This window comes from Zeus faber, assembly GCF_960531495.2.
Source record: "Zeus faber genome assembly, chromosome: 1".
In the NCBI taxonomy this organism is placed as follows: Eukaryota; Metazoa; Chordata; class Actinopteri; order Zeiformes; family Zeidae; genus Zeus; species Zeus faber.
This window is the reverse complement of record NC_137193.1, coordinates 11,540,832-11,567,556: the sequence shown is the minus strand read 5'-3', so window position 1 is coordinate 11,567,556 and position 26,725 is coordinate 11,540,832. Positions and strand designations below refer to the sequence as shown.

The following is a 26,725-nucleotide window of genomic DNA, read 5'->3' as shown; positions in this document are numbered from 1 at the left end:
CACGGTGAGAACGGGTCGTTGTGCCCAAACACCGACTTTGAACGACACGGTTCAAAAAAAATAAATAAATAAACATCCTCGTGGCAGCAGCTGCAGCCGTGGCATTCTGCTGTTACATTTCATGACTTAACGCCGGCTCACCTGCCCGAAAAAAAACCCTCTCAGCGCCGCCTTCCAGCTGGGTGATAATTGGCATTCACTCCTCAACGAGCACCAGTTGGGAGGCGGCGGCGTCCCGGCCAGGCCACGGTGCGGACGGCCAGGGACGGAAAAAAACAAACAAATAAATAAAAAGTCGGCGGACGGAGCTCGAACCGGCCCGTCGCCGAAGCGCTCGGTGGAAATGTCAGCGCGGGGGGGGAGGGCGGGAGGCGCGAGGGTTCGGCGGAGTCCGAAGGCCGCTCGGTGGGGCGTCGCGCCGCCCCCGCCCGACGCGCGCCACCCGCCCCCGTCGCCTGCCCGCGGCATTTTCCCCCCTCTGCCCCGCCGAGGCCTTACGTAACGGCACAGCCGGGACGCGGGGAGTCCATTATTGATGGGGATGATGCCAGTTGAGAGCCCAACCCGTTTGGACCAGGGAGACACCACCTCCCCGCCCCCCCCCCCACCCCCCTCCCCCGCCCCGTCGCGTTTGCCGTGAGTGGATTACGTAAGGCGCCGCAGGGGGGCCTGAGGGATCGGCTCGGCGTTCCAAAAGAAAACGGGGGATGGAACGCGTCACGGTGTTACCGATGAGACTATTGTAAGCCCCAGACTAAACACACCGCTCCGCGCTTCTGTTGGGATGAGTGCTTTGTGTTTATAGACGGGGAACCGGTCGTGCTGCACCTCGTCGCCGGTTCTGACACGTTGATCTGCCCCCTCGGGCGACGCGGCCGTCGTTCTGGCAGCATTTCCCGGGTGAACGGTTGATAGCCGTCTGGTTTGTTTCTGAGTGTGCCGCCCGGTTTCTCGTTGGGTTTGAGTCCCAGCGACCAACGTGGGCGCAGGTTAGAATCCTGTCGTGTTTTGGCTCGTGCGCCTTAAATGGCGCTGCTTTGGCTTTTTAATTCAATCCTTTTATAAAATGCCTTTCCAGAAGAATCTTCAATCGTCACACGACACACCACACGCATACGCTTTGGATGGTGGCCGGTGAAATGCATTTGACCCGTCCTGGCTTGTCCTTCCTCCGGGGGGCGGCATTCGTCGACGCGCCCGGGGACCTATTCCACATGTCCATCGCTGGTCAGAAGATGCGGTGTGCATGTTTTTGGTGGGGGTCCTGACTGATGTTACATGGAGGAAACCCCATGTGAGCACGGGGAGAACATGCAAACTCCACACTCCGAAAAGACCCCCAATTGGGAGATAACCCACCGGAGCACGGTGCCAACAGCGCCCCAGGCCACCGTGCCCAATCTTTCTGTCTTATGTAAAGTACTTGTGCATGAAATGCGCCGTACAAACAAACTTGCATCAGCACAGAGCTGAAAGACGTCGGCCTGCGACCGGGGTGACCTTTTTAAAATCCCAAAAATGCACGGGACGGGGCGGGGCAGGAGGGTAGGCACGCGGGATCGGCGCACCGCTCTCCTACGTTTCGCTCTCCGGCGTTCCGGGGCCTTTTGGCCGCGCAGCCGCCCTCCTCTGTACTCTGTCCCGCCCTCTCAAGTGGGAAAATCAAGTGGGCGTATTCTAAAATAATATAATATTCATTGAGCCGGAGCTCACTTTGAAAAAAAACTATGAGAACGCACGCGCTGCGAGCTTTGGCTCAGGGTTGCCATGACGTCATTGACCATATTTGGGCGTAGATGGGGGATTTCTTTAGATTACGGCCCCCGCCAACATGTCAATAAGGGGAGTACTGGCATTATTATTTTCGTCCTTCTAGCTGCTCAGGGCTGATTTACAGGACACGTCGCGCTCACGAGGTCTCAGGGTGTGGAGGTTCTGATAGGGCTGATGGGGATGGAGCGCTGCTTTAAAAAAATTGGAGGTTTAGTCAAATACAACCAAACGCGTACGCCCCCTAACCCTTACTTACGGTTCAGTCCCTCACTCATTATCGCAGGCATCCCTCCTCCTCACTCAATGACCAACTGAGGAAAACCGATCTGGTGGAGCCCAGAGTTCATCGTCCTCCCTTCTGCCCCATGGCGGCTGAGGAACAGGCTGGGATGTAAACGACATCATGGCTGCTTGGACCGGCTATGGACTGTGTGAATGAGTGATGGGCGGCTTTGATTCACTCATCATTCCCTCATGACCGTCAGCGTGAATCACCGTGGGGACCCCCGGTCATGCAGGGGAAGCTGAGGCCCTTCCAATTTGAAGAAAAAGGTGCGATGCTGCCCTCTGGTGGTTAATCTCCTGCATTGCAGCACGGAAACTGCTGCAGAGTTTGGCGTCGCCATCATGAACCTTGAATAACTTTATGTAATTTTTATATGAAATATATAGTGATTCAAATATTTTTGGGGGGCATTGTTATGCTTTATTTGATAGTGACGGTGCAGAGAGAAAGCGAGGGAGGCTGACATGCAGCAAACGGCCTCCTGACGGAATCGCACCCGGGCCGCTGTGGTAAGGACTCAGCCTTGTATATGGTGCCCTCTAACTGGTGAGCCATATATTACCAAATATATACTGCTAATATACAATGCGAATGAAGCTTTTGAATTATTCAGTTAAGCTCTCGACAGCTCAATTCTATTATCTCAAATGATCTATTTTTGATCAACCCTGATCAGATGTTCTCAACATTGGGGTCTCTTGATCCCTGCCGGGGTCGGGGGACATTTCTCATTTCAAGACAGACACGTTAAAACATGATGTTGCTAATTGGCCTAAATGTGAATTGTAAAGCGTAAAATTAGTCGTACTCATTAGTCGTGAAATGAAAGAAAAATGTCCCACGCCCTAGAATTTTATCTTTTAAAAATAGAGTCATAGGCCAAGGAAGGTTGGGAACCCCCTGGCGTGGATTATCTAGAATTTGGGTAATTTCCTATTCAACACGAGTCTGCTGTTAAAATAGCGTTGTCGTCCGTCCACGATGTAATCAATGTCAAAGCATGACGCGCCTGCCACACACAGTCTTCCCAATTCCTGCGTCGGGGTCCCCGTTCGCCGCCGCCTCGTTCTATCGTGTGCGGTCGACGCCCGTCGCATCGTCCCTCACACGCGACCGCCGTCGGTCCGGACAATGGTCGGTCGAGTCATCCACGAGCCAAGGGGCCAAACCAGCGAGGAAGCCCGGCGGGGGGAGGGGGGGAGGGGGGCCCTCATTGTTTTCAGGGGCCAAGAAAGAGAAGCGGAGAGCCGTCAAAGACAATGGAGGTGGAGAAAATGTGCTTTTTTTTCCTGTTCTCTATTAATAGGATGACACGGCTGATTACGTTTCACATTCGTCTCCTAATGACGGGCGAATGTAATGAGTTGAATAAGGGATCGTGGATTCAGCTCGACAGAAATAATCTCCGCCTCCGGGCTTTCCCGACAGAACAACACGGATTTGAATAAACAATTTCTTCCCGTAACGCTTGAAAAAAGCGCTTTGTCCGATCTGATTATGGCGACAAAAAACATTTCCAAGTGCTATTTTTAAAGGATGATGTTTAGGATAAATGGCCTGAAGTTTTCAGATCATTGTCTCGTCTCTTGTTACGCTCTCCCACCGCTCTCCCGAAGTGCATTCTAGGAAAAGCCTGGTGCAGGGAGTGTGGAGTATGAGTATTTCTATGTGTGTGTGTGCGTGTGTATGAGTGCGTGCGTGTGTGTGTGTGTGTGTCGTGTGTGTATGTGTGTGTCGTGTGTGTGTGTGGTGTGTGCATGCGTGCGTGCGTGTGTGTGTGTGTGTGTGTGTCATGTGTGTATGTGTGTGTCGTGTGTGGGTGTCGTATGTGTGTGTCGTGTGTGTGTGTGGGTGCGTGTGTGTGTGTGCTTTTGTGTATGCTTGTGTGTGTGCTTGTGTGTGTGTGTGTGTGTGTATGTGTCATGTGTGTCGTGTGTGTGTGTGTGTATATGTGTCATGTGTGTCGTGTGTGTGTGTGTGTGTGTGTGTGTGTGTGTGTGTGTGCGTGTGTGCGTGCGTTTGCATGCGTGTGTGTCATACGTGTGTGTGTCGCGTGTGTGTGTGTGTGTGTGTGTGTCGTGTGTGTCATGTGTGTCATGTGAGTGCGTGTGTGTGTGTGTGTGTGTCTCATGTGTGTGTCATAGGTGTGTGTGTGTGTGTGTCTGTGTGTGCGTGCGGGCGTGCACGTGTGTGTGTGTGTGTGTGTGTGTGTGCGTGCGCGCGTGTGTGTGTGTGTGTGTGTGTGTGTGTGTGTGTGTGTTGGGGAGGTTCAGGCAGAGATGGCGGCCTGGCCCCACCCAGCCCAGACTGTAGGCGCTAGTAGCAGGGGGGTGGAGACGGCCTCATGGACTGTTTTTCCCTCGTCTGCACTTTATATACATTATTATTATTATTATGATTCATGGAGCCTCCAGGCTCCAGAGCACAGGCAGGGTCAATAACGTGAAGTGATCCGCGGGGGGAGGGGGGTCAGAGGACTTGGTCCCCATCCAGCCATTGTGCAACGGGTGTTTTTTTCAAAGCGAGCATGCAGCCCCCCGCTCGGCGCTCCTGCTCAACTCTCGACTATTTCCTGCCAAAGGAAACAATAAGACAATAGCAACGGGCGGCTCGGCGCTCGGCCCGAAGAGAGGCGGAGGAGACGGGAGCCGCGCCGGGTCGGTGCGTCTGATCCCCGTCTGAGCGCAGGCCTTCATCTCAGCGCCCGTTCCCGAGGGACGGAGACTTGAAGTGAGGCGGAGGTGTTATAACATGAGTATGTTAAGAGGATTCTGTCAAAAGGTAGCACAGCCGAAAAATACGGAAGGCGTGTACTTATTAGAAATTCACTTCATTACACAAGGCGAGGCCTTTCTATGGAATCAACAGGATCGCGACGACACTATCAAGCAGCGGTAAATTCCGTGGCGTCGGATAACGAATGTTGACACGTCAGGTCACTCTGTTGTAATCTTAAAAAATATTTTTTTCTTTTTCTCTTCTTTTGTTTCCCCGTTTGGTAGATTCCAGCCAGTAAGCCAGTAAGATCACAACTTTTTCAAATTAAACTACCTCTGAATTAACTTATTGACCCGCAAAAGCTCACAATACCTACTTTATGTAAATCATTTAAATTGGACCTATTATGCTCCTTTTTACATAAGTTCATAGATGTCTCTGAGCTCCCCAAAACATGTTTTTGAATTTTTTTTTGCTGAAAATACCACTCAGAGCATGCGTTACAGCCGTTCTAAGGCTATGCCTCTAAATCAATTGTGTACCTGACGCTCTGTTCAAATGGGTGGAGCCTCCCTCCTGAGGCCAGGAGTTCTGTGAGCCAATGGCGCTTGAGCGCGGCTTCCGGGCTTCGTTGGATTTAATCTGTAAACGTTCACTCATTTCACCTTATCGGTCCACCAAAACCTGTGTCTGAGCAGATTTGAGGCATCGCTGAAAAGGTCGACGAGGCCTCATTTAAAAGTCCGTTCCGGCTTTGGTTGCCGTGCCCCTAGGCTTGTGGGAGACACGGACGCCGCACCGGGACATTCGGATGTGGGGATTTTTTTTTTAATGTTGTTTCGTGTAAACGTCGGAAAATAAAATAAAATAAATACATCTACAATAAAAGCAAACGGTTTTCATTGGTTTTATTTGGGGAAACGGATCGGATGGAGCAGATAAAGAAATCTGCGACGAACTGGTCAGCTCGTGCAGAGAGTGCACATCTATGAACATCCGCCATTGTATATATATTACGTATATATACAATGTAATATATATATTTATGACACAAAATAAGGAAAAGCATAATAGGTTATATCATATATTATATATATATAATATTGTATATATATAATATATAATATACAATATATTATATACTGTATATATATATTTATGACAGAAAGTAAGGAAAGCATAATAGGTTATATTATATATTATATATATATATAATATTGTATATTATATATATATATAATATACAATATATTATATATATATTCATGACAGAAAATGAGGAAAAGCATAATAGGTTACCATTCTCTGCAGATTTCAAAAATGTTCAACTGCGAAATGACCCATTTGGCATCGTTTTCGTTTTCCCTCTTCAGTCCAAAAGACTGTTTTTGTTTTCAATAATAGAAATGTACCAGAATACAAATTCAGCCCAACACGTCAAACGATCTGACTGTGAATGTTCTATATACAAAGAGTCGGCTCCAAAACCACTTGACGTGAGCTGGACTTGAGCAAATGAGAAATAGCGGCAAAGTACATTTCCCGCTTTGACTCCAGTTTCTGGCCATTGAACCCAGATGCCGGTCCACCCCGGTATTTCCATCTCATCCTGCCGGAGCCATCAGCCGCCGCTGGGCCGCTGTCCTTCAGAGCCGCCATGTGGCGTCAGGGCTCGTCTCTCGGTGGCACTCAGACCGGCGCAGACGTGGCAGACGTGGCAGACGTGGCAGACCATCCCACCCTCTGCTCCACCCGAATTCTGGCGGCTCATTGTCCTCCCGTTGCAGCAGCTGGCAGAACAACCGGCCGCCGCCGCCATGCTCAATTCGGGGCGAGGGAAATTACTCAATACGTGCTGAAGTGGACGAACAAACTTTAAAGAGTCAAAAGATGTGTTATGTCTGCCCCCAATTCAAGGAAGTGGGCTGTTTTGACTGGATAGCTTTATATTTAAAAAAAGAATTTAGTACGTGACGCTTCATCAGTGCAAAGACAAGGGCAAGACATTGTGAAAGATGTTTATCTCGCCCCTTAACGCCATGACAGAACAAAAGACAATTCAGATGTGGAGCAGCTCTATTTAAAGGTTCACCACTCTTCAAACCGGGCCTTATTAAAATGTGCATTTTATCAGGGTTTTATTTGCTCCTTTGCACTTCCGCAAATCAGCTCTTTTTCGTTACATCCAGGCTAATGTCATTGAGACTAGAAACAGCAAGTCGCACCGCTTCATGTTGACGACAAATACTTTGGATGTACTACAGCAATTGCAAAAAGCACTTCTACTGTCTACTGTAAAACATGATATTACTGTGATTCAAAACGTGTTGAGAGAAAACAGACGGCCGTCATTAAAATGTGGGTTCCCCGTTTTGGAAAAGAGATCAAATGTTGCCTTTTTTAAAGTCCCAAACGTTTGCCCCATTGGACTGCATTGGAGGACAGTGAGAAGCTGCAGCAGAGTGGAAGGTTTCTCAAAGTCAGAGCGTTCGGTGACGTTGTGCAATGAACCGTTTGAAATGCTGCAAAGCAACATTCGGATTCAGTTACAAAGCTCTTCGTCGTCTCTGTGTTGTTGAAAAGTGAAAACTAGTGGCTTATGTATATGTATGTGACAAATAATCTCTCGAACTTGAACTTTGTGCGCTGTATTCTTTGATTCATTTTTTTGCACTGCACTCTTAACTTTTATGGATTCTATGTATTGTTTTTAACTTTATACATTCTACCTCCTTTTATAATGTCGTTCTTGTGCAATTTATCTTCATGCTTTTGATGTTTTACGTCAAGCACTTTTAATCGCCTTGTTGTCAAAATGTGCTTTATAAATAAACTTGCCTTGCCTCTGGCTAGATTGCAGGGACATAGGCAGGACAACAGGCATATCATACAAGCAGGGAGCAGGAAATATACCATAAATATACCATAAAGTATTAAAACTAAACAACCCTATGTGACGCTGTGTGCCCGCAGAATGTGTCGGCACCAGACAGAACGTGGAGGGGAACAATGACCTCACCGTGATGGAATTTAATCAGCTGCTTGTGTTCAAGAAAAGGCAAAGGTCTCAGGTTGTTACGGGAGGGGGGGGCTTGTTTTTGTTATTTTATCCTTTAATGACGGAGAACAGCCTCCCGACTGCAGGTTTTCAGGTTTTCCAGTTAGTGTGAGAGCAGATTGTGGTTTTTACGGCCAATAGGAGAGCGTCTGAGTGGCACTGATAAGAGGTCAGCAGCTGCTCCGCCGCTCGGCTCCGGCAATAACGGCAGGAAACGTTTCATAAGAGTCCAGAGACTGAATGTCAGTGTATACACTACAAAGAATCCCTGGAATGTCTGTGCACGGCCAGCGTGTGTGTGTGTGTGTGTGTGTGCGTGTGTGCGCGTGCATCAGTATAAAGTCAAAGTCAAAGTCATTTAAAGTGCATTATTACCCACAGGGGTCTCAAAATGCCTCACAAAGTAAATAGATGAATAAATATCGACATAATGACATATACTACATGATACTCTACCGCACTCACCACACAAAGTCGTACAGGAACACATAAACTAACGCATAAAGACTGTAATTCCGATGCCGTTTTTTTTAGGACCGATACCTTGACTTCAATACCGACTCCCAGACAATATCGTCTCCAATCAATCCATCTTTATTTTTCCTGTCTGTTTTTTTTTCACCTGAAATAAATATAACACTTTAAAAATCAAATAAAAAAAAACCCATCTCGGCCAAGAAGTTTTAGTGTTACATTTTACTTTTACCGTGAAAACCTTCAGTTTAATGCTGAGAATGAATGAATTTGATTTAATGCCGAGAACATTCGCCGATGAACCGTCACCAATATGTGAAGGAGCCCTGCAGGGCTCCAGGACGGGGTCAGGTTTTATCCCTTAAGAATAATGTGTTTTGTCTTAGGGCGGCAGCTATATTATTTGACCCCACTTTATGGTTTTTACCCATCTGAATTGTGTGTTTTATGTCCTGCGGTTTACCATAGGTTTTTACCCATTTTCCGTCTCACGTTGTGTTTTTATAGGAGTGTTTTTACATTTTTTTTTTTAAGTATCAAATCCTTCCTATTAAATGGCTGCTGGATATGCAGGTAGGCAGCAGATGGAGAGAAGGAGGGCTGAGGTGGAGAAAAGGTAAAAAAAATTTTTTTTTATCACGCTTATATGGAAGAAAAACACTGAGGGTGGGAACACCGCCACCGTGCTGCTGTGGTGTCGGCGGCGGTGGTGGTGGGAAAAACAACGACAAAAAGACGCCGGCACATCACACGGAATGGAAACGGCACCCCTGAGTTTATACTGCAAAACATTTTTAATTCAACCGACCGTTGCGTATGTACAGGAGAACAATTTGTACATAAATAGGTAAGAGTTATAAACATCAGCCGTCTGGCTGGTACAAAATTAAAAAAAGAATATATCGTACATTATCTACAAGTGCCACTTTGGGTTCTTCTCTTTATACAACACTGTCTTTTTTTGCTGGATTGTCCGTCATCCATTCACACGTAATCTGAGTTGTATTGCACATGCAATCGCAGGGGGGCGGGGGTGGATGGGGTAACGGAGCCTGTTTCCAGGGAGAACGTGTGGCATTTGTACAGCAGCGTCGGGGGTTATGAGCCTACGAGAGAGAGAGAGAGAGAGAGAGAGAGAGAGAGAGAGACGGGATTATTGAGCCGGGGAGCTCGCCGCTGTCGGGGTGGCATTTCAAAAGTCTGCCGGCGAATTATTCGCCGCCGGGTGTGTGTCTGCGCGGCACTGCAGCACACAACGCCTCGGCGGTGGCCCGGCCAATTGCTCGGAGGAATGCCTGCGTCTGATTATAGGACGTCGCCCGGCTGATTAGTTTGCTGCGTTCAGCCATTAGGCGCGGCACGCCGCGCCTTCATGTGCGTTTCTCCGACGTACGCTACAGACTATATACAGTACAGGATGTCATCCGAACGGACTCGACGCGTCGCGGCGATCCCCGGTGAATCGGTGCTTCCAGTTCTGTCGACGGGAAAGCGGAGGTGGATCCAGGTCCAGAAAGTAAACGATCCCTGCAGTGTTTTTTTGTTTTTTTGTTTTTTTTTGGCTCGCAACCATGCGCTGATCGATCCGTCCGGATTTCGGGGCCAATCCACGCGGTTGGCTCAAACTCCCGGAGCGGCAGTTTCACTTTCCGGACCCGGATTTCCCCCCGCCTCGTGCAGGCGATTTCGTTGAGAGAACGTCCGCAACGTCGCAGCGTAAGAGGTCACTCCGTGATCTGACGTGACCGTTTCCCAGAATGTACAGCAGGGTCACACCTCGAGTTCAAAGTTACTTACCCTCTTTTCGATCAACGCTCAGTAAAAAGCGCTTCAGGGAACCCGCAACCGAGGTTTTAAGGAGAGAAAATAAATAATAATAATAAAAATAAAAAATTGCAATTCTAGTATTACTCACATGCACAACCACGACCTACACTCAATACAACACCGAAAAAAAAAGAATACGATTCCACGTCTCCTATGAACCATACAGGCAGCGACTATCAAAAAGTTTTACATAGAGATCATCGCTATGACAACAGGTGAGTCATCACAAATAAATAACTCGTATTTGGTCCCTGAAATTGAGCCAAAACATTCAAATGAGAAGTTGTGTGGTATTATATGTGCTATGGGCTGTCAGATTCCTTTGACTGATTTATGATTTTTGGGGGGGGATTCTGAGAGGTCGACAGTCTGAAAATAAAAAAAAAACAAAATTAAATGGAAAATATCGTCCAAAAAACGAACAAACAAACAAAAAAAATAAAAATAATAATTTCAAAGATTTTTCTAATCTGGAATCTTCTTCTCCCATTCAGACGGCCGTCGCCAAATAATTCCTCGGCAACGCTGACCTCGTGTGTGCCGAGCTGGTACTGAAGGTGAGCTGTGTCCATGACGATGTCCATGACTCAGAGCAAACGCACGACCTTTACAGATCTAAAATATCACCGCACACACTGAGCCTGCAAACGTCGATTCTCCCCCAAAGTAATCCAAAGTAACTACAGTAATATTCAGTTGTACCACGGGTCTAGGATCCATTTAATGCCCCCGTTTGTGCAAACAATGTTTTAAAAACTAAAACTCAATTGATAAGAACTCATTCTTGGCAGTGATAACAATCAAACAAGCGACGGGTGAGGATAAAGCTAGGATGTGAGCGACACTTTGGCATTATAACCTTATTTACCTTAACGCCTCCACCCCAGGGGGCCCCCGTGACGTGGGTCGTATCAGCTGTTGGGATGGTGTGACCGTGGGTGTGTCACGGCTAAAAAAAAAAAAAGAAGATCGATCCACATACCCCGGTGTTCAGAGCATCCCACGCCGGTGTAACGGCACCTTTCTAGTGTTTCTTGTTAATAGAAAGTCCGCCCCTTGATCACGACGATACAGTATGCTTGACTAAAGGACAGTGGTAAGGCAGTGTTCACGTTTTAAACCAGAAACCAGATTGGTAACCAGAAATCAAACTGCTGGTTTCGGATCCCTACTCACGCCAGGACAGTATCACACGCCGCGCTAAAAAAACAAGGCAGATCCATTCCAGTGCAATGTGCAAATTCAAACTTAAGGAACACGGGTAAAAGAAAAAACAAAAACGGGAATCGGCAAAAAGAAGAGGGAGCCGTTTTCCCGAAAAAGGGCCGTTGGAGCGGCGGAGTCTGTGTGACCTTCTCTGGTGGGAGAGACGGCTCCCCGCAGGGGAATTTACAGCAGCCCGGACGATGTTATTAACAATACGTCGGGCCAGAGGAGGCTGAAACTCGTCCCTGTCGTAAATCTGCGTTATCGCGCCGGGGGCAAAGCTCTGCCCCGGCAACACATCGGAGCGTCTATTTCATCACCGGCTGACACCGCGACCGCACCGCGCCTCAACCTCCAAACGAGGCGCCCGGCTCCGAGGAAACTGCTATTTACCCACGATGCAAAGCGAGCGCGGACAGGATGCCGGATAAACTCCTCCTGCGGTACTCAAACAAAGATGTCGACCTGTTTTCCCTACTCACACCGTTTGCGCAAACATTGGATTTCGGAGGCGCAAAAGAATAATTTCGAGGCCATATCTTGCCCGGAGCTGGTGAACAAGTACGAGCGGCGCTGACGATAGGGGGGCTGCTTGAAAACCACGTGTCACGGAGCGGGCCTGGCGGGCGGAGCCGGGTCCGGGAAAAAGAAGAGCAGTCCCGCTGATGGCTCCCCGTCGCACGTCGCCGACTTCCGTCGCTCGTTTCGGGTGCGTTCCGATCGTGAGCGGCTTCGGGTCAGGGATTTTGTTTTTTCATTTTGCTTAAAAAAATAAATAAATAAATAAAAAGGAGAAAAAAAAGTGGCTTCCCCCCGTACGTGCGACAGAACGCCTTCAAGAGTCAGTGGGGATGGCCACAAAGGCGTCTGGACGTCCCAGAGAGGGCTGTTGGCACATGGATGAAGATCCGGGAGAGCTGTGGTCACGCCCGCAGCGTGGCTCCCAGCCCCGTACGCGCCGCCACCCGACGGAGGCCGCTCTTCGGCGCGGAGAGGGGGGGTGGGGGTTCCCGGCTGAGGGCTCTTCTGATCGTAGCAGCGACAATGCCGAGACACCAGGGGGCGCTCTCTCCCGCACCAGCGCCCAAACTCCCAGAGCATCTCCGTCGCCTTCCCCTCCACCGCCTCCCACCACGGGATTTTGTGTCGTCCTCCGCCCTCTCTCTCGCGCGCGTCCGCGTCTCCTCGCTCCGCCTGCGGTTGTGTCCGTCGGGGAGCGCGGCGTCCCCTCGCCCTCCCCCCTTCAGAGCGTGGCCAGGATGCGCGAGAAGGAGATGATGACGGAGAAGGTGGTCTGGCCCACGCCGAACACCAGCGCCTCCAGGGGGGCCATGTCCTTCCCCGCCACGCGGTACACTCCCGCCACGGCGGCGCCTGAGGGTGAGAACACACACATTTACGAGCATGAACGCACGCACACACACACACACGTCAACACGCGCGCGGCGCCGTAGACACGCGCGCATCACCGCGATGGCAGAATGTCTGTGAGAAATGAAGGATCCTCCCTTTTCAATCGGTGTAGCACGGTGTGTTTTGTGGTAATGTTGAACTCACAACACTCACTGCGGGCGAGATTATTATATATTTTTTTTTATCTCATATTTGATACTTATAGCGTATGTACTTTTTCTGAAACAGCCATTCAATGTATTTGTATTACGCATGTGCTCCTATATGTTGCTCCCATTTTGGGTGGCAGGGTTCCCCCGCGCTTCCGGCAAAGAACGCAAAGATCGGACGCGAGAGGCAGCCGTCGCCAATATTTTGTTATTTTGTCCGTTTTCGAACATCATTTTGGGACTCGTAGCCTCATCCACCCAACGCGGGCGATCTTATGGATTGCCACTTTCAGGGAAACCCAACAAAAAAAAAAAAAGGACACGGGGGCTCATTCTGAAAATAGGAACAAATCCCGACTTGGCTTTTCCGCGAACGATTCAAAGAGGAGAGTATTCCACGGCGGCGGAGCTCATTTTGGGGTAAACACAGTAAAAACAGGAGCCGAAACCAACCGACGGGCAAAGCGGCGCCTTCGAAACGAGAGGGGCCGCCAAAAGCCCCGGGCAGCGGCCCCCGCCCCTCGACCCGGGAGAGCGATCCGCGCCGCCACATCACACTGTGCCGCCCGAGCCACTGTCATGGAAACAAGACGGCGACGCCAGGGAAAAAAATAAAAGATCCCCGTTCTCAGAGTTTAAAGATAACGCCTTAACCTCGGTTCAACAAATAATATGTAAATACGGGAGATTAAGCGGAATTTACTGTAAATATTGACTTTTTAAAAATTCCACGTAACCTCCGGCGATGGCTCGAACACACTGTCAATAGCCCGCTCCCTCCGCCTGCTCCACATTAATAATAAAGCGTCTTTCTATTTCGGGGCCGGCTTACAACAGCGACGGAGAGCGAGTCATCAGGTAAGCGAGCCCCTGTCCTGGCCAGGTTTAGGACAAAAAACGGGCGAATGCGCTCCACGTCCACGGCACACACACACACACACACACACACACACACACACACACACACACACACACACACCGCCGCGGCAGCCTTCTGTTACCGCAATGGATGGAAGCACCGAAACCCGACGCCGGGCGAGTCCGCGGGTGAAAGCGAGCGATGTCGGCGACGGGGTCGGACAAAGGAGCCAGGCTGTCACATTCATTAATGATCAGGTGGAGGGAGGGAGGACGGGCGGCGGGACAGGCCGGACGAGTAGTCGAGGTATGTACACCGGCATCAGAATACCCCAGACCCCCTTTCCGCCTCGCCGGTGTTTGTGATCCGACCGCTCCACCTCTTCCGCGGCACACATCCCACCCTTCCCCCATACGGCGGCGGTTTCCTCGGAGAAGCCCCCCTGCCTCCCTCCCTCCCGACCCATCCCCTCGCCGGCTCGCTGCGTTTAAAAAACAAAACAACAATAACAACAAAAAAAAACGGCGACAACCTTTATCTTGAGTCGACGACGGCCGGCGAGCTGTGGCGAAATCGTTTTGGACGAAAGCGCCTGTTAAAATGATTCATTTTGTTGTGAAACGGCCTCTATTTTACAACATCCACAGTGAAGGGAGAAGAGATGGCCGCAGAGGGTTTTTTTTTTGTTTTTTTTGTGTGTGTGTTTGTGTGGTTGTGCCATCCTCTAGAACCATCGTTTCCATCTTTTCTCATGCGACAGCAAATATTGCGGAAGGCACTTCTCGCCGACAGCGGGCTATAACAGGAGGGCGGGCAGGGGTTTTGTATGAGGGATCGGCTTTTTATCAATAAACACACAATGAAAAATAGCTGATATTGATATAACACGACGTGACTGCTGCGGGTGAGGCCTAGACCGGAGCGTCTCAACCATTTTCACATCCAGGACCCTCATTCTGGTACGCATTAGCCCCCCCCCCCGTTTAATACGATCTGGCCTATGGGACTCCAAACGGAGAACATTTTTATTGTTAGATGTGATTTCATCCAAACGTCCATTCCTGTCCGTACTAGGGAGGTAACAGTGAAACTATCTTTAAAACAGCAGTCACTGTACATTCCCTAAACGCCGCCAACTTAATGTAAATGAAGCCACGATGAAGTTTAACAATTTAATAGTTTTCGCTGGGGGACCCCCTGGAACCTCTCCTGCGGGGTCCCCGGACCCCAGGTTGAGAACCGCTGGTCTAGACGGGCAAAAAGCCCCCTTCCCTGCAACGGCGGGCGGGCGGACGGGCGGTGCACTTACTGGTGACGACCCCCCCGGAGAGCGAGGCCAGGAAGCCCACGCTGACCAGCACCAGGGTGATGAGGCGCCCCCTGCGGTGACGCTGCAGCATCACCAGCATCAGCAGCCCCACGGCGCCGTGCACGAAGAGCGAGGAGAAGAGACACCACAGGAACACCCAGTACCACATCTCTGGCAGGGAGGGGAGAGAGGGAGGGAGAGAGGGAGGGCAGGGGCGGTTAGAACGAGGGCTGTCACCACCAGGAATCGTCACGCGGATAATTGCGTGAACAATTCTATCGTCTTTCTGCGGTCATTTAAAGCTGCTGTCATAGTAGAAAGTTAGAACACTGCCAAGACAGAAGAGACATTTAATGACCTTATTTTGGATCCTTTGATTACAATTTCTGCAACACTTCTAAAATTGGGTTTAAGTTACCCTCAAATTTGGATGGAAACAGATGATTGCGGATTTCACAAAACGATTGGGATCCGCTCAAATAATTGCAGTCGGGCGACCGTGACAAAACGATGACATCATGGGGCGGAAACGCCGAAGGAAGGAGACAGAAGTGAGAGTTGAGAAAGGCCCCAGGGGCTCTGTCGTCGTGACGGAAGCCACGTCTCGCCCTGCGACCGTCCGGAAAGACGCGCGAGGGCACGACACGAGCGTACAGGCAGGTTCGATTTCCCCGGCGTTCAAACCGGCGAGCCTCGGCGGAGCGGGGAGGAGATCAGACCAGAGAAGAGAGGCGGCAGAGGGTGTGTCGAGAAGGAAACAGATCACACTGCGGCGCCGGTGAGAAAATGTGAAAAAAACAAAAAAAACAAGAAGAAAGAACATTGAGAAACACAGAACCTCCAGTGACCTCAAGATGCAAACTTCCTACTGGTTTCTGAGAAGTCGTTTCAACTTTGACGCACGGAGGAGGCTCGGGTCACAGATCCACAAATGTACATTTGAGCGCAGCAGTGTGTGTATTCTCTATAGTCTCTATATACTCTATATTCTCTATGATCTGTATATACTCTATATTCTCTATGATCTGTATATACTTTATATTCTCTATATACTCTATATTCTGTTTATACCCTATATTCGCTATATTCTGTTTATACTCTACATTCTCCATATGCTCTATATACTCTATATTCTTTATATGCTCTATATTCTCTATATTCTCTATGTTCTCTGTTGGCACCGTGCTCCGGCGGGTCATCTCCCAAATAGGAGCCTTTCTGTGCGGAGTTTGCATGTTCTCCCCGTGCTCAATGGGGTTTCCTCCACCTAACGTCAGTAAGACCCCCACCAAAAACATGCACCCATCATCGTCTGACCAGCCATAGACACTTGGTACCAGGTCCCCGGGCGCGTTGACGAAAGCTGCCCGCTGCTCCTGGCTGCCCCCCCGGAGGAAGGTCAAGCCAGGATGGGTCAAATGCAGAGGCCGCATTTCACTGGCCACCACCCCAAAAAGCATGTGTGTGTGTGTGTGTGTGTGTGTGTGTGTGTGTGTGTGTGTGTGTGTGTGTGTGTGTGTGTGTGTGTGTGTATATATATATATATATATATATATATATGCATGTATTGTAGTGCGGTCATGTAACAAATAAAGATTCTTCTTCTTCTGTATGTACTCTATATCCTCTATATACTCTATATTCTCTATATTTTCCTTATACTCTATATTCTCTGTATACTCTTAAGTCTGTATATACTCAATATTCTGTATATACTCTATATTCTCTATATTCTGTATATACTCTATATTCCCTATATTCTGTATATACTCTATATTCCCTATATTCTGTATAAACTCTATATTCTCTATATTCTGTATATACTCTATATTCTCTATATTCTCTATATACTCTATATTCTCTATATTCTCTATATACTCTATATACTCTATATTCCCTATATTCTGTATATACTCTATATTCTCTATATTCTGTATATACTCTATATTCTGTATATACTCTATATTCTCTATATTCTCTATATTCTCTATATACTCTATATTCTGTATATACTCTATATTCTGTATATTCTGTATATTCTCCATATACTCTATATTCTGTATATTCTCCATATACTCTATATTCTCTATATACTCTATATTCTCTATATTCTTTATATACTTTATACAGTATAGTCTATATTCTCTTTATACTCTATATTCTTGATATTCTCTATACACTCTATCTTGTCTATATTCTCTACGCTGTACTGAAAGCAGCAGACTGATACACATCTCATTGTGCAGAGGCGGGTTTCAGCCGACAGCAGCTACAACTACAGTTTGGGTTCATCAGGAAGGCAGCCGCACGTGGAAATAGACCCGAGGTGAGATGTGCGATACCATTCTAGGAGGAACTCGAGTCTCAAAGCAGCGCCAGCGCCCAGAAGAGCTTCTCTCACAGTGAGATTAGAGTTATGGGATGTTGTAAAGAGAGAGCATCTTCAAATTCATTGTCGGAGGATTCAAGGACGTCAAGAAGACACACTGGAAGTTTTGGGGGTAAACAAACAATTTAACAATTGAATTAGTCTCGTAATTACATCCTCACCATGTGCTTGTTTTTTGTTTGTTTGTTTAATTACGAACCCCAAAACAAAGATGCAGAACTTATTTGCTTCAACACGAAGTACCCATCAATTACCCACTGGTACACAGAGCTGCAGCAAACACAACGTTATCACTGAGAACACATATTGAGCTTCCCAGAGCCTGCTCGGCTCCGAGGTCCACGCATCATTTCCTCATTTAGGATTTAGGAAGTCGACGTGAATGAAATCGGTGATGCTGGAAGAACACAAATAGAAAAAGTTCGGACACGCTATAACCCAAGTCTGGCTCGCGGCCCATGGGTGGGTCACAGGAGAGTTTTATTGGGTCGCCATATTCAATTACAATTTCCTTAGTCTTTTAAAGTTTTGTTTTATATCGTACATGAGGGAAGCTCAGGCCGGGCAACATTTTTTTTATCCTTTTAATGTTTCTTTGGGGAATTTGGAAGATGCAAACGATATGGTGAGAAACCTACCTTAGAAAAATATCTAAACACATATTTTTTGTCTGATTTGCTTAATTTTATATTTTTATTATATTATTATTTATTATAATATTTTTATTATATTATTATTTATTATAATATTTATATATATATTATATTATATATATAATATAGTATTTATTTATTATATGTTTTTAACAGTTTTATCATTTAATTAAATTTTATATTTGTTAATTCCATTTGAAACAGTAGAAAAGGCGCCATTGCTTCAGCAGCAGGACCAACAATTACTTTTTTTTTTATGTAAAAATGTGATAATTTGGAAAATGGTCAGGTGTAAATATTATGTGCTACGTAGTAAAGGAGCTTAAACTCGATTTGACACTGGTCCGCCACTCCGATAAGCGCCGCGTCCACGCTCCTCTCCTCCACTTCCTTCCAAAGCTCAACGTCGCTCTCTTCCGGTTTCAAAAGAGCCAAAGAGGCTTCAAATAAAGGCCCCGAGGCCCCGTCGCACGGAGCAGGCGAGGGGCCTTTCCTGGCACCGCTGGTGTGAGCTGGAGCCAGGGGGAGCCAGCTGGCCGAGCGAACCGTTCTCCAAGGAGAAGAGAAGGAGCGTCACCCGATCCCAAGCACCGCAGCGGTCCGCCGGTTAATTTAGGATCTCGGAATATAGAAACAGTTCATGTGCGACATTGTTCTCCATTGGAAATATTTATCACGATTATATATGTGAAATATCTTGAAATATATGTCACGAATAAAGCACCAAAAGGAACTCTCCTATGTATACAAGCGCTGAAAGTAAATTACCAGAGGCAAGCACACACACACACATGGAGTTTGAGGCACCGTATAGACACAAACACACGCACGCAGACACACACATAGTATCTATACACACACACTAGAGATGGTGATTCTTCTTTTATGATACTTAACAACTAGTATGCTTAAAAATAGCTGTGGTCTGTGTAATAAATCTATATTGGCACTGTCTTTAAAGGTCGATGTAATGAAAGTCATGTAAAGCAATTTGGATATCGTCATAGTGATCCTTGGTCTAAATTGATGACGATGTCAAAATATGAACTGAAATTTAAAAAAACATCCGAAACAATATTAGTCGGCCCTAATTTTGTTTTCAATCCCACCCGGGGGGAACTCTTCACGGAATCGATTCGACCACATTGTCCCACTGAGTGTCCACCTCCGGGATCGATGCAGTGTCCAGATGTCAGTCCAGGAAGAGAGAAACGAGACGGCTCCGAAAAAACACAGCCACGCTTTGTTCTGCACGACGAGCAACAGTGAGATATAGTGTCCAGCTAGACACCCAGATAGACAGATGGATAGACAGATACTGGAGATAGATATTGTATTGTGGATAGATACTGTAGACAGACAGACAGACAGACAGACAGATAGATAGATAGATAGATAGATAGATAGATAGATAGATAGATAGATAGATAGATAGATAGATAGATAGATAGATAGATAGACAGACTGACAGAAAGACAGACAGACAGACAGACAGACAGACAGACAGACAGAAAAACAGACATGACATGAAAATATTTTATGTTTTCATGTCTTTTAGTTGTTAGATTGTTAAATTTATTAAGAAAACCTTTCATTCAAACTACAGGAAAGGTCATATATTATCAATATTATTATTATTATTATTATTATTATTGTTATTGTTGTTATTATTATTATTATTGTTGTTGTTATTATTATTATTATTATTATTATTATTATTGTGTTATTATTATTATTATTATTATTATTATTATTAATCAAACTAAACTTAAACTTGCTAGACAGACAGACTAGAAATACAGACAGTCAGGCATACAGGCATACAGACAGACAGACAGACAGACAGACAGACAGTCAGACAGACAGACAAACGGACAGGTAGATGATAGATACATAGATACATAGACACTGTAGACAGACAGTCAGACAGTCAGACAGACAGATAGATAGATAGAAAACATCCATTCCTTGCTCTACAGACAAGAGAAGACGTCGATGGAAAGATCTCTCTCTCTTTTCATGGACAGAAGGTAAGACAGATGTTACGGGCTGGACAGACGTGTCGGGCCGGTTATGGACGGACTACGAGGGGGGAAAGACAGCTCCACATTCCAACCGGCTCCATTATGATTCCTGACGAGCTCTCAGTTGCACCGGCCGGGCATCTGTCGCCCAATCTAAGCCCGGAGGATTTGACAAAATGCTCCACATAGGAGCCGGGAGAGAGGACCCCGGGGGGCCAGAGAGACGCCACGTCCTACCGACGGCACCTCGGCCACAACCCGGTGACCCATACGCCTGGCACCGGTGGAAACAGCCAGCCGGAGACAGAGCTGTATATATCACACACACACACACACACACACACACACACACACACACACACACACACACACACACACACACACACACACACACACACACACACACACACACACACACACACACACACACACAGAGGGAGCCTGAGGGACGAGGGACGTCTGGAGCTCCAGTGCTGTGTCACGTTGAGAGGTACTACTCAACGCACGCTAACAGGTCAGAGGACATCATTAATTTCCACTAATCCCCCCCACCCGCCGTACCGCCGTCCTAAAAGCCTTTGTCAGCACGGCAGCTTTCGGGGCTCACGTGTGGAAGCAAATCCCGGCCAAAAAAACAAAAAAAAAAGAGGGAGTGATGTTTGCGGCGTCTCGATACGGCGAGGGCCACGTTACGTGATTTTAAAAGGGCTGATTCGGCGACGATTTGAGACGGTCCGGGGCGGTCCATGGTGGTCCATGGTGGTCCGGGGCGGTCCAGGGCGGTCGCGCAGTAGAATCGAGCTATCATCGATATGTGTGTGTGAGTGAAAGACTGAAATCTGTCTCTGCACCGTATACGATCCCCATCGGCCAGGTCACGATTCAATCAAAACGTGTCTGATTTTATCGAGGCCAGTCTTTCCAAAACGGCAATTTTCAACAGCCAATGGGATGGTGCGCCCGCCCGACGGCAAAGCCAAAGAGAGCAGCAGGCGGGCGAGCGTGGACTTCTGAAACGGAGGAGCCACTCGTGGAAAAGCGGCGACTCGTGAGGGTCTGACGAGTGTAGAACGTCAGCGCTGCCCGTTCTCTTGCGCAAACAACCACAGCAGCCAGCTGAGCGGCATCCATTTTTTTTTCGGGGTCAAAACGTGGCGAGATGCTTTGCCTCTCACGGCAACCCAAGCGGGAAGATACATCCTCGCGAGAGCCAGGGTGCCACAAAGAGAGAGACGGTAAATCTGCAAATGCCGGACGTGAAATGTGCGCTGCTCAATCTTTTCGCAGCCGCTTCGCGATTGAAAGAAAAATCACGTATCACCGTTTTTCGATCGCACCAACTATCGCGGAAGACAAGCGGCCGAAGTCGCGTCGGCCACAGGGGGCTCTGGTCTGGACGGAGAGGGCGGGGACGCCAGCAGGGCTCCTGAAGATTGATCTCACCTGTCTGGCAGGGTGTGGAGCCAGATTGATAGCTCCGTCCCCCCGCGTGGAGAATAGGGAACGAGAGAGACGCGAAAGAGAGAGCAGGAGAGAGAGAGAGAGAGAGAGAGAGAGAGAGAGAGAGAGAGAGAGAGAGAGAGAGAGAGAGAGAGAGAGGTGCGACTGGCAGACAGTGGAGCCCATGGTGCAAAGCCTACCACACGCCTCTAGAGGCTGATGTGCAGTACCATGAGGCGCTGCGCTCCCATTCAGAGCTCGGACTCGAAAAGAACAACACAGCTCTTGTTGGGTGTGTTGTGTGTTTTCCGCGTGTACGGTGTGTACGCATGCGGGTACTGTATGTAAGGAAAACAGAGCCGCAAAATGCAGCGGACGTTTGCTCGGACCTCGCCGTCGTACAGGCGCAGGTTCCTGGTTAGGAAACAGATAACAGCTGGAGTACATCGTGTGAGTCGAGTAGAGAAGTATTTTTTTTTTTTTTTTTATGAGAACTTGAGGTTGAAACTGCGAGAATATAAATAGGAAGGTCTTTTGTTAGCACAGCCCCGGGGGAGGCGGGCCGGAAAAATAAAAAAAAGGGGCAAAACGCTTTCATATGTTAAATATTCACATCCGCCTCAGGAGTCCTGTTTGTTCTTGTTCCGCCAGAGTCACATCTCCTGCGATGATCTCGGCCCCGCCGATTTTAAAGACGGGGTTGGGAAGATCGGCGGGCGTCTCCGTGGGACTTGAGAAACTCAAGCCCACAGCTGCACGCCTGCTTCCGCTCACTTCTACATCAGCTTCCTGCTGAGTCAGCTTTCAGTAACTCCTGTTTGTGGGGGGTTTTTTTGGTTCTTTAGTGGTTGCTCGTGTGTTTCCCCACACATGAAGTCAGCTCGGCGTCACAGCGTGGCTGCGTGCCGCCAATGCCCTGACCGTACGCGTCCGCTCTTCCCCTGTCGAAGGAGCCCGCCACGTGGGAGTTCATTTGAGATGGAATCCCGTCACGAATTCACCGTGCGCTTCTACGCCTTTTATGATCGTCTTTCTTCTGTAAACTTTCCCATAATAATCCAGAAACAACAGCTGGAATATACTGTAGGCGATACACGATCTCAACCATAGTCTTGTTGTGACGCTCTCTGGATCGGCCAAAAAGTATGACCTTCTTTTGGAGACAATAATGTAGGGATGGACCTCGATGGACTAGATGCCGTCGGGGATTTTGGTCAAAATCGTGATATAGTTCAACGTCGTCTTTGAGTGAAGTCATGTCCTTTTCTGAACTTCATAGACTAGTTCAGTTCAAGCAGTTACTGATGATTGTTCCTCAAATATTTCTCGTGTAGATATCTTATGAAAGCTCTGCCGCCCCCGAAATATCGTCATATTAGGGATGTCAAGGCGTTCGCCAAAAGACATTGTGATAATGTGACCGGCCCTATCCGGTACCACTTTGTTCAATACCAATACAGAATTGTAAACCTATTACGTTTAAGATAAGTAGTAGTAGTAGTAGTAGTAGAAGTAGTAATTACATCATTAGAACATAATACTGCGACTATGACTATTATTATTATTATTATTATTATTATTATTATTATTTATATAATAGTTTTCCCTATTAAAGGTATCTAACTCACTTCTATGTACAGTAAGAAAAAAAATAGAAAAATGAGTCCATTCCCAAACAAAGTTCCCAAACACAGGTAAGGGTGTACAATAAAAACCACCAATGTATGACTGGGTCCATGTATTGCTGGCATCATCCGCAACATCATCATCATTATCCTCAACACCATCACCACATTTCTACTGTCTGGACCAAACCCTGAGTTGAGAACACGACACAAATGACCTCAGATCCTCAGTGTTATTTGGGGGATAAGATGACCTGATCGGAGATGATAAAACACTCCACTTGTGAGGGATCCGAGCAGAGAGATGAATTGCTGTGAATGTTATTAACGCCGACACGTTCCCGTATGGCCGCTCACTGGTGGAGGGCTGTGCTGATGTGCAGCCCGTCGCAAGGGAGACACAAGCCAAGACGCGTGATCTCAACGTGGTGGTACCTCGACCGACCAGGCCTCGTCGACGAGTTGACCGGCAGTAACGTGATAATAACATAACTTTTGTTAATAAACAGGTTATCTGGTCTCTTGGTTATTTGTTGTTGACTGTGTATTGATTTTTTTTTTTTTTTTTTTTTTTTTTTTTTTTCAAATCGTAAACTTTTGGTGTTTTTTTGAAGACGGCTGTCCTTTTTTCTTTTTCTTCCTTGACTTTACTATTATTGCCTATTTGTTAAGACGTGTGCTGCTGTGACACCGCAATTTCCCTCCGGGTGAAAAGTATGCAATCTAATACAATCTAATAACATAATAATAACATAATACAGTGTAATAATAATGATAATAAACAAAAAAAGACAGCGACAGCTGCATGATAACATAATAATAATGCAATGACAATAATAACATGGCAATAACATGATAACATATTAATACCATGAGAATAACTCATTTTTCTGCATACCTGTGAAGTGCTGCAGCGTCGTGCCTTGCACCCACAGGCTCAGCACTTGCTGCACCGACAGATTAACGGAATAATCCCGGTTCGTGTTCGTGTCCATGGTTCTGCCGCCGCCGCCGCTGCCGCCGCCGCCGCCGCCGCCCGGGTGCGCGCCCCTCTGGATCAAATGGCTGAACGGGGCTTTGGACGGAGACATGGGGGGGGCCGGGCTGGCATGAGGCGGCTCTCCTCTACCGGTGCCTCCGCTTGGGCTTGGCGTGGGTCTCCGCTCGGGGAAGGGAAGGGCCGCCGGCTGCTCGGGTCCTTCTCGGTGGAGGCGGCGGCTGCACGGAGGCCATGATGGGGGAACGGCGCCGGAGAGAGCGGCGCGGCGCGGCTCGTCCGACGGAGTGACGCGAGACTCGCGAACGAGCGGCTCGCAGCGAACGGATCTTTTAAAGGAGTCAGGCGTCGGGAGTCGCCCCGGGGAAAAGAGCGCATCCCCGATGACCAAACTGAAAATGATTACTGAGGAACGTATTCAGGTCCACGGCAAAAAAAAAAAAGAAAGGCCGATGCGTTGAGGCTTACTTCATATCTCACTTATTTACATTTTCGCATTCCGCCCCAACGCACATTTAAATATTTCTTTTGTGTGATTACTTTGCATGTTCCCTGCCGCGATAAAACATTTCCGAGAGAACTGGGTCAAAGCGATGCGTTCCCGTGATAGTCCCACAACCCGGAGACGACCAACTCTACCGACTGCCATCGTTCACCGGAAGATTATCCCGTCGTACCAACCGAATCGAGCGAACGAGGAGTCCCCCCACCACCACCGACACCACCACCACCACCACCGCCGATTAACGCGCCGAGAACCGACTCTCACAAAAGGAGTCGAACCTCCCACGGCTCGTCGGCCCGTCTCTGCGCGTAAACCCTTAAAGGGCCAGCGGCGCGCACGCTTTAAAGGGACCTTCCGAGTCGACCGCGTCCTTACCTGTAAGTCGCCCTTTACAGAGAGACGACGACCGGTTATGACGGGGATTATGAACGGGAGGTGGGAAAACAAAACGACGAGACTGACTGTGCGCGTCGGCGTTCGGCCGTGACGAGGCGCCGGCGCTCCATTCACAACTGCGGGATACTACCAGGGCGTGGTCGTGGTGTCCGTGCGGGAGCTGTCCGCGGTGCTGATTGGCTCCTGCAAGCGTCACCCCAAAACGCCTGACGAGTGGAAAAAGGTATTAGATAGGGGGGGTAAACTAACCAAATCCCCAAATCTAACCCTGAAACAGTGATTCTCATCCTTTGTATTTTTTTTTATTTTTTGAATCAAGGGACCTCCGTTTGAGGGACGCCCACTCCCATGTCATGTGATTTGTTTTTGTTGTGATCTGAGAAGATTTTGCATTGTCAGAAATTATTTTAGTCCAAAATCCCATACCCCGACGATACTACAATGACAGTGAAATCACTGATCAATTCAGTTGTTATTGTACAACCAACGTCGAGTGCACGGAACAACGGTGAAGTTGAACTATTAATCCTTTTTTTTTTTTTCTTTTAATCTTGGGACCCACTGGAAGCCCTTGAAGGACCCCTCCAAGAGGCGACGCCCTAAAAACCTACAGCGCCTCGAGTCTCCGAGTTCAACGAGCCTAAAAGCCCATAATATGAGGCCGGCGACCGTTATTTTGTTTTTTTTTCCTTCCAATTTTGCAGTGACCTTTCTTCGCACGCTGACGGATATGGCGAGGGAGGAGAGAATGACACGAATGTTTCTGGAACGATCCTCGGAGGAGAGCGGTATTTTAGGACGTGCCCCAGTTCAGACAGATGCGGGTGAGAAACGAGCCGACCTTTGACCTTTGGTGAGCGAGGGATGCACGGATGCAAAGGGCCGGGTGAAGCGCGGGGGGGGGGGGTGAGGTCACTCGGGCGAGAACACTGCACGTGCGCAGCCTTTGGGGCGTTTTGAGTGAAGGTGGAAAAGAATGATCCTCCGAACATGAGGACGCACTCGTGTCGTGGAACCGTCGAGGGACAGAGATCACCCTGTGAGCTCATTGAATGCGTGCAGGTTTTGCTGCATTTAAACAGCATCAAAGCTGCATCAAATACCGTTACGGTCACCTGAAGGAACGGAGATACGGATTACAGCTTCCGCGGGTGGGTAGTTTGTTTATATGCCCTGGCGTTCCAAATAAAAATGATGATAAAAGTCCGCCTGCAGTGCGTCTTAGATCGTAGCATTTAAAATTCACGGCCTCCCTTGATTAACCTTGAGTGCTCTGAGGTTTATTGATCAAGGCAGGGGTGTGTGTTAATACCACTTCACCATTAATGGAGACAGAATTGTGTAAAATGCAGCATTATTGATGCAACGTTTGAATACTTTTTTAAAAACATAAATAAACATATCTGCAATAAAAGTATTGCAGAGTATGTTGGTGCCAGAGACACATCTTCCCTGTAGTCTCTTCAAGTACAAGTTGCTGTTTTTTTCTCTCCGTCATTGCTCCAGGATTAACAGCATCTTGCACACGCCAAAACATGGATTGGGCTTCACAACAGTTCAAACCCTGTGTATGGTGTCAGCTTTAACCTAAAGTTTCTTTTGGGGGATTTCTCCCAGTGTGGCC

At 47.9% G+C, this 26,725-nt stretch overlaps 1 protein-coding gene across 1 annotated transcript; it reads right to left on the bottom strand.

The window, feature by feature from the left end:
- Nucleotides 1–12,335: 12,335 nt before the first annotated feature.
- Nucleotides 12,336–24,294, bottom strand: tmem170b (transmembrane protein 170B; the record flags this gene model as incomplete). Its single annotated transcript, XM_080009035.1, has 3 exons — nucleotides 12,336–12,716; nucleotides 15,073–15,243; nucleotides 24,102–24,294. 3 exons carry the CDS (start codon nucleotides 24,292–24,294, stop codon nucleotides 12,586–12,588), a joined length of 495 nt encoding a protein of 164 aa, XP_079865161.1. The 3' UTR covers nucleotides 12,336–12,585.
- Between the last annotated feature and the right edge of the window lie 2,431 nt (nucleotides 24,295–26,725).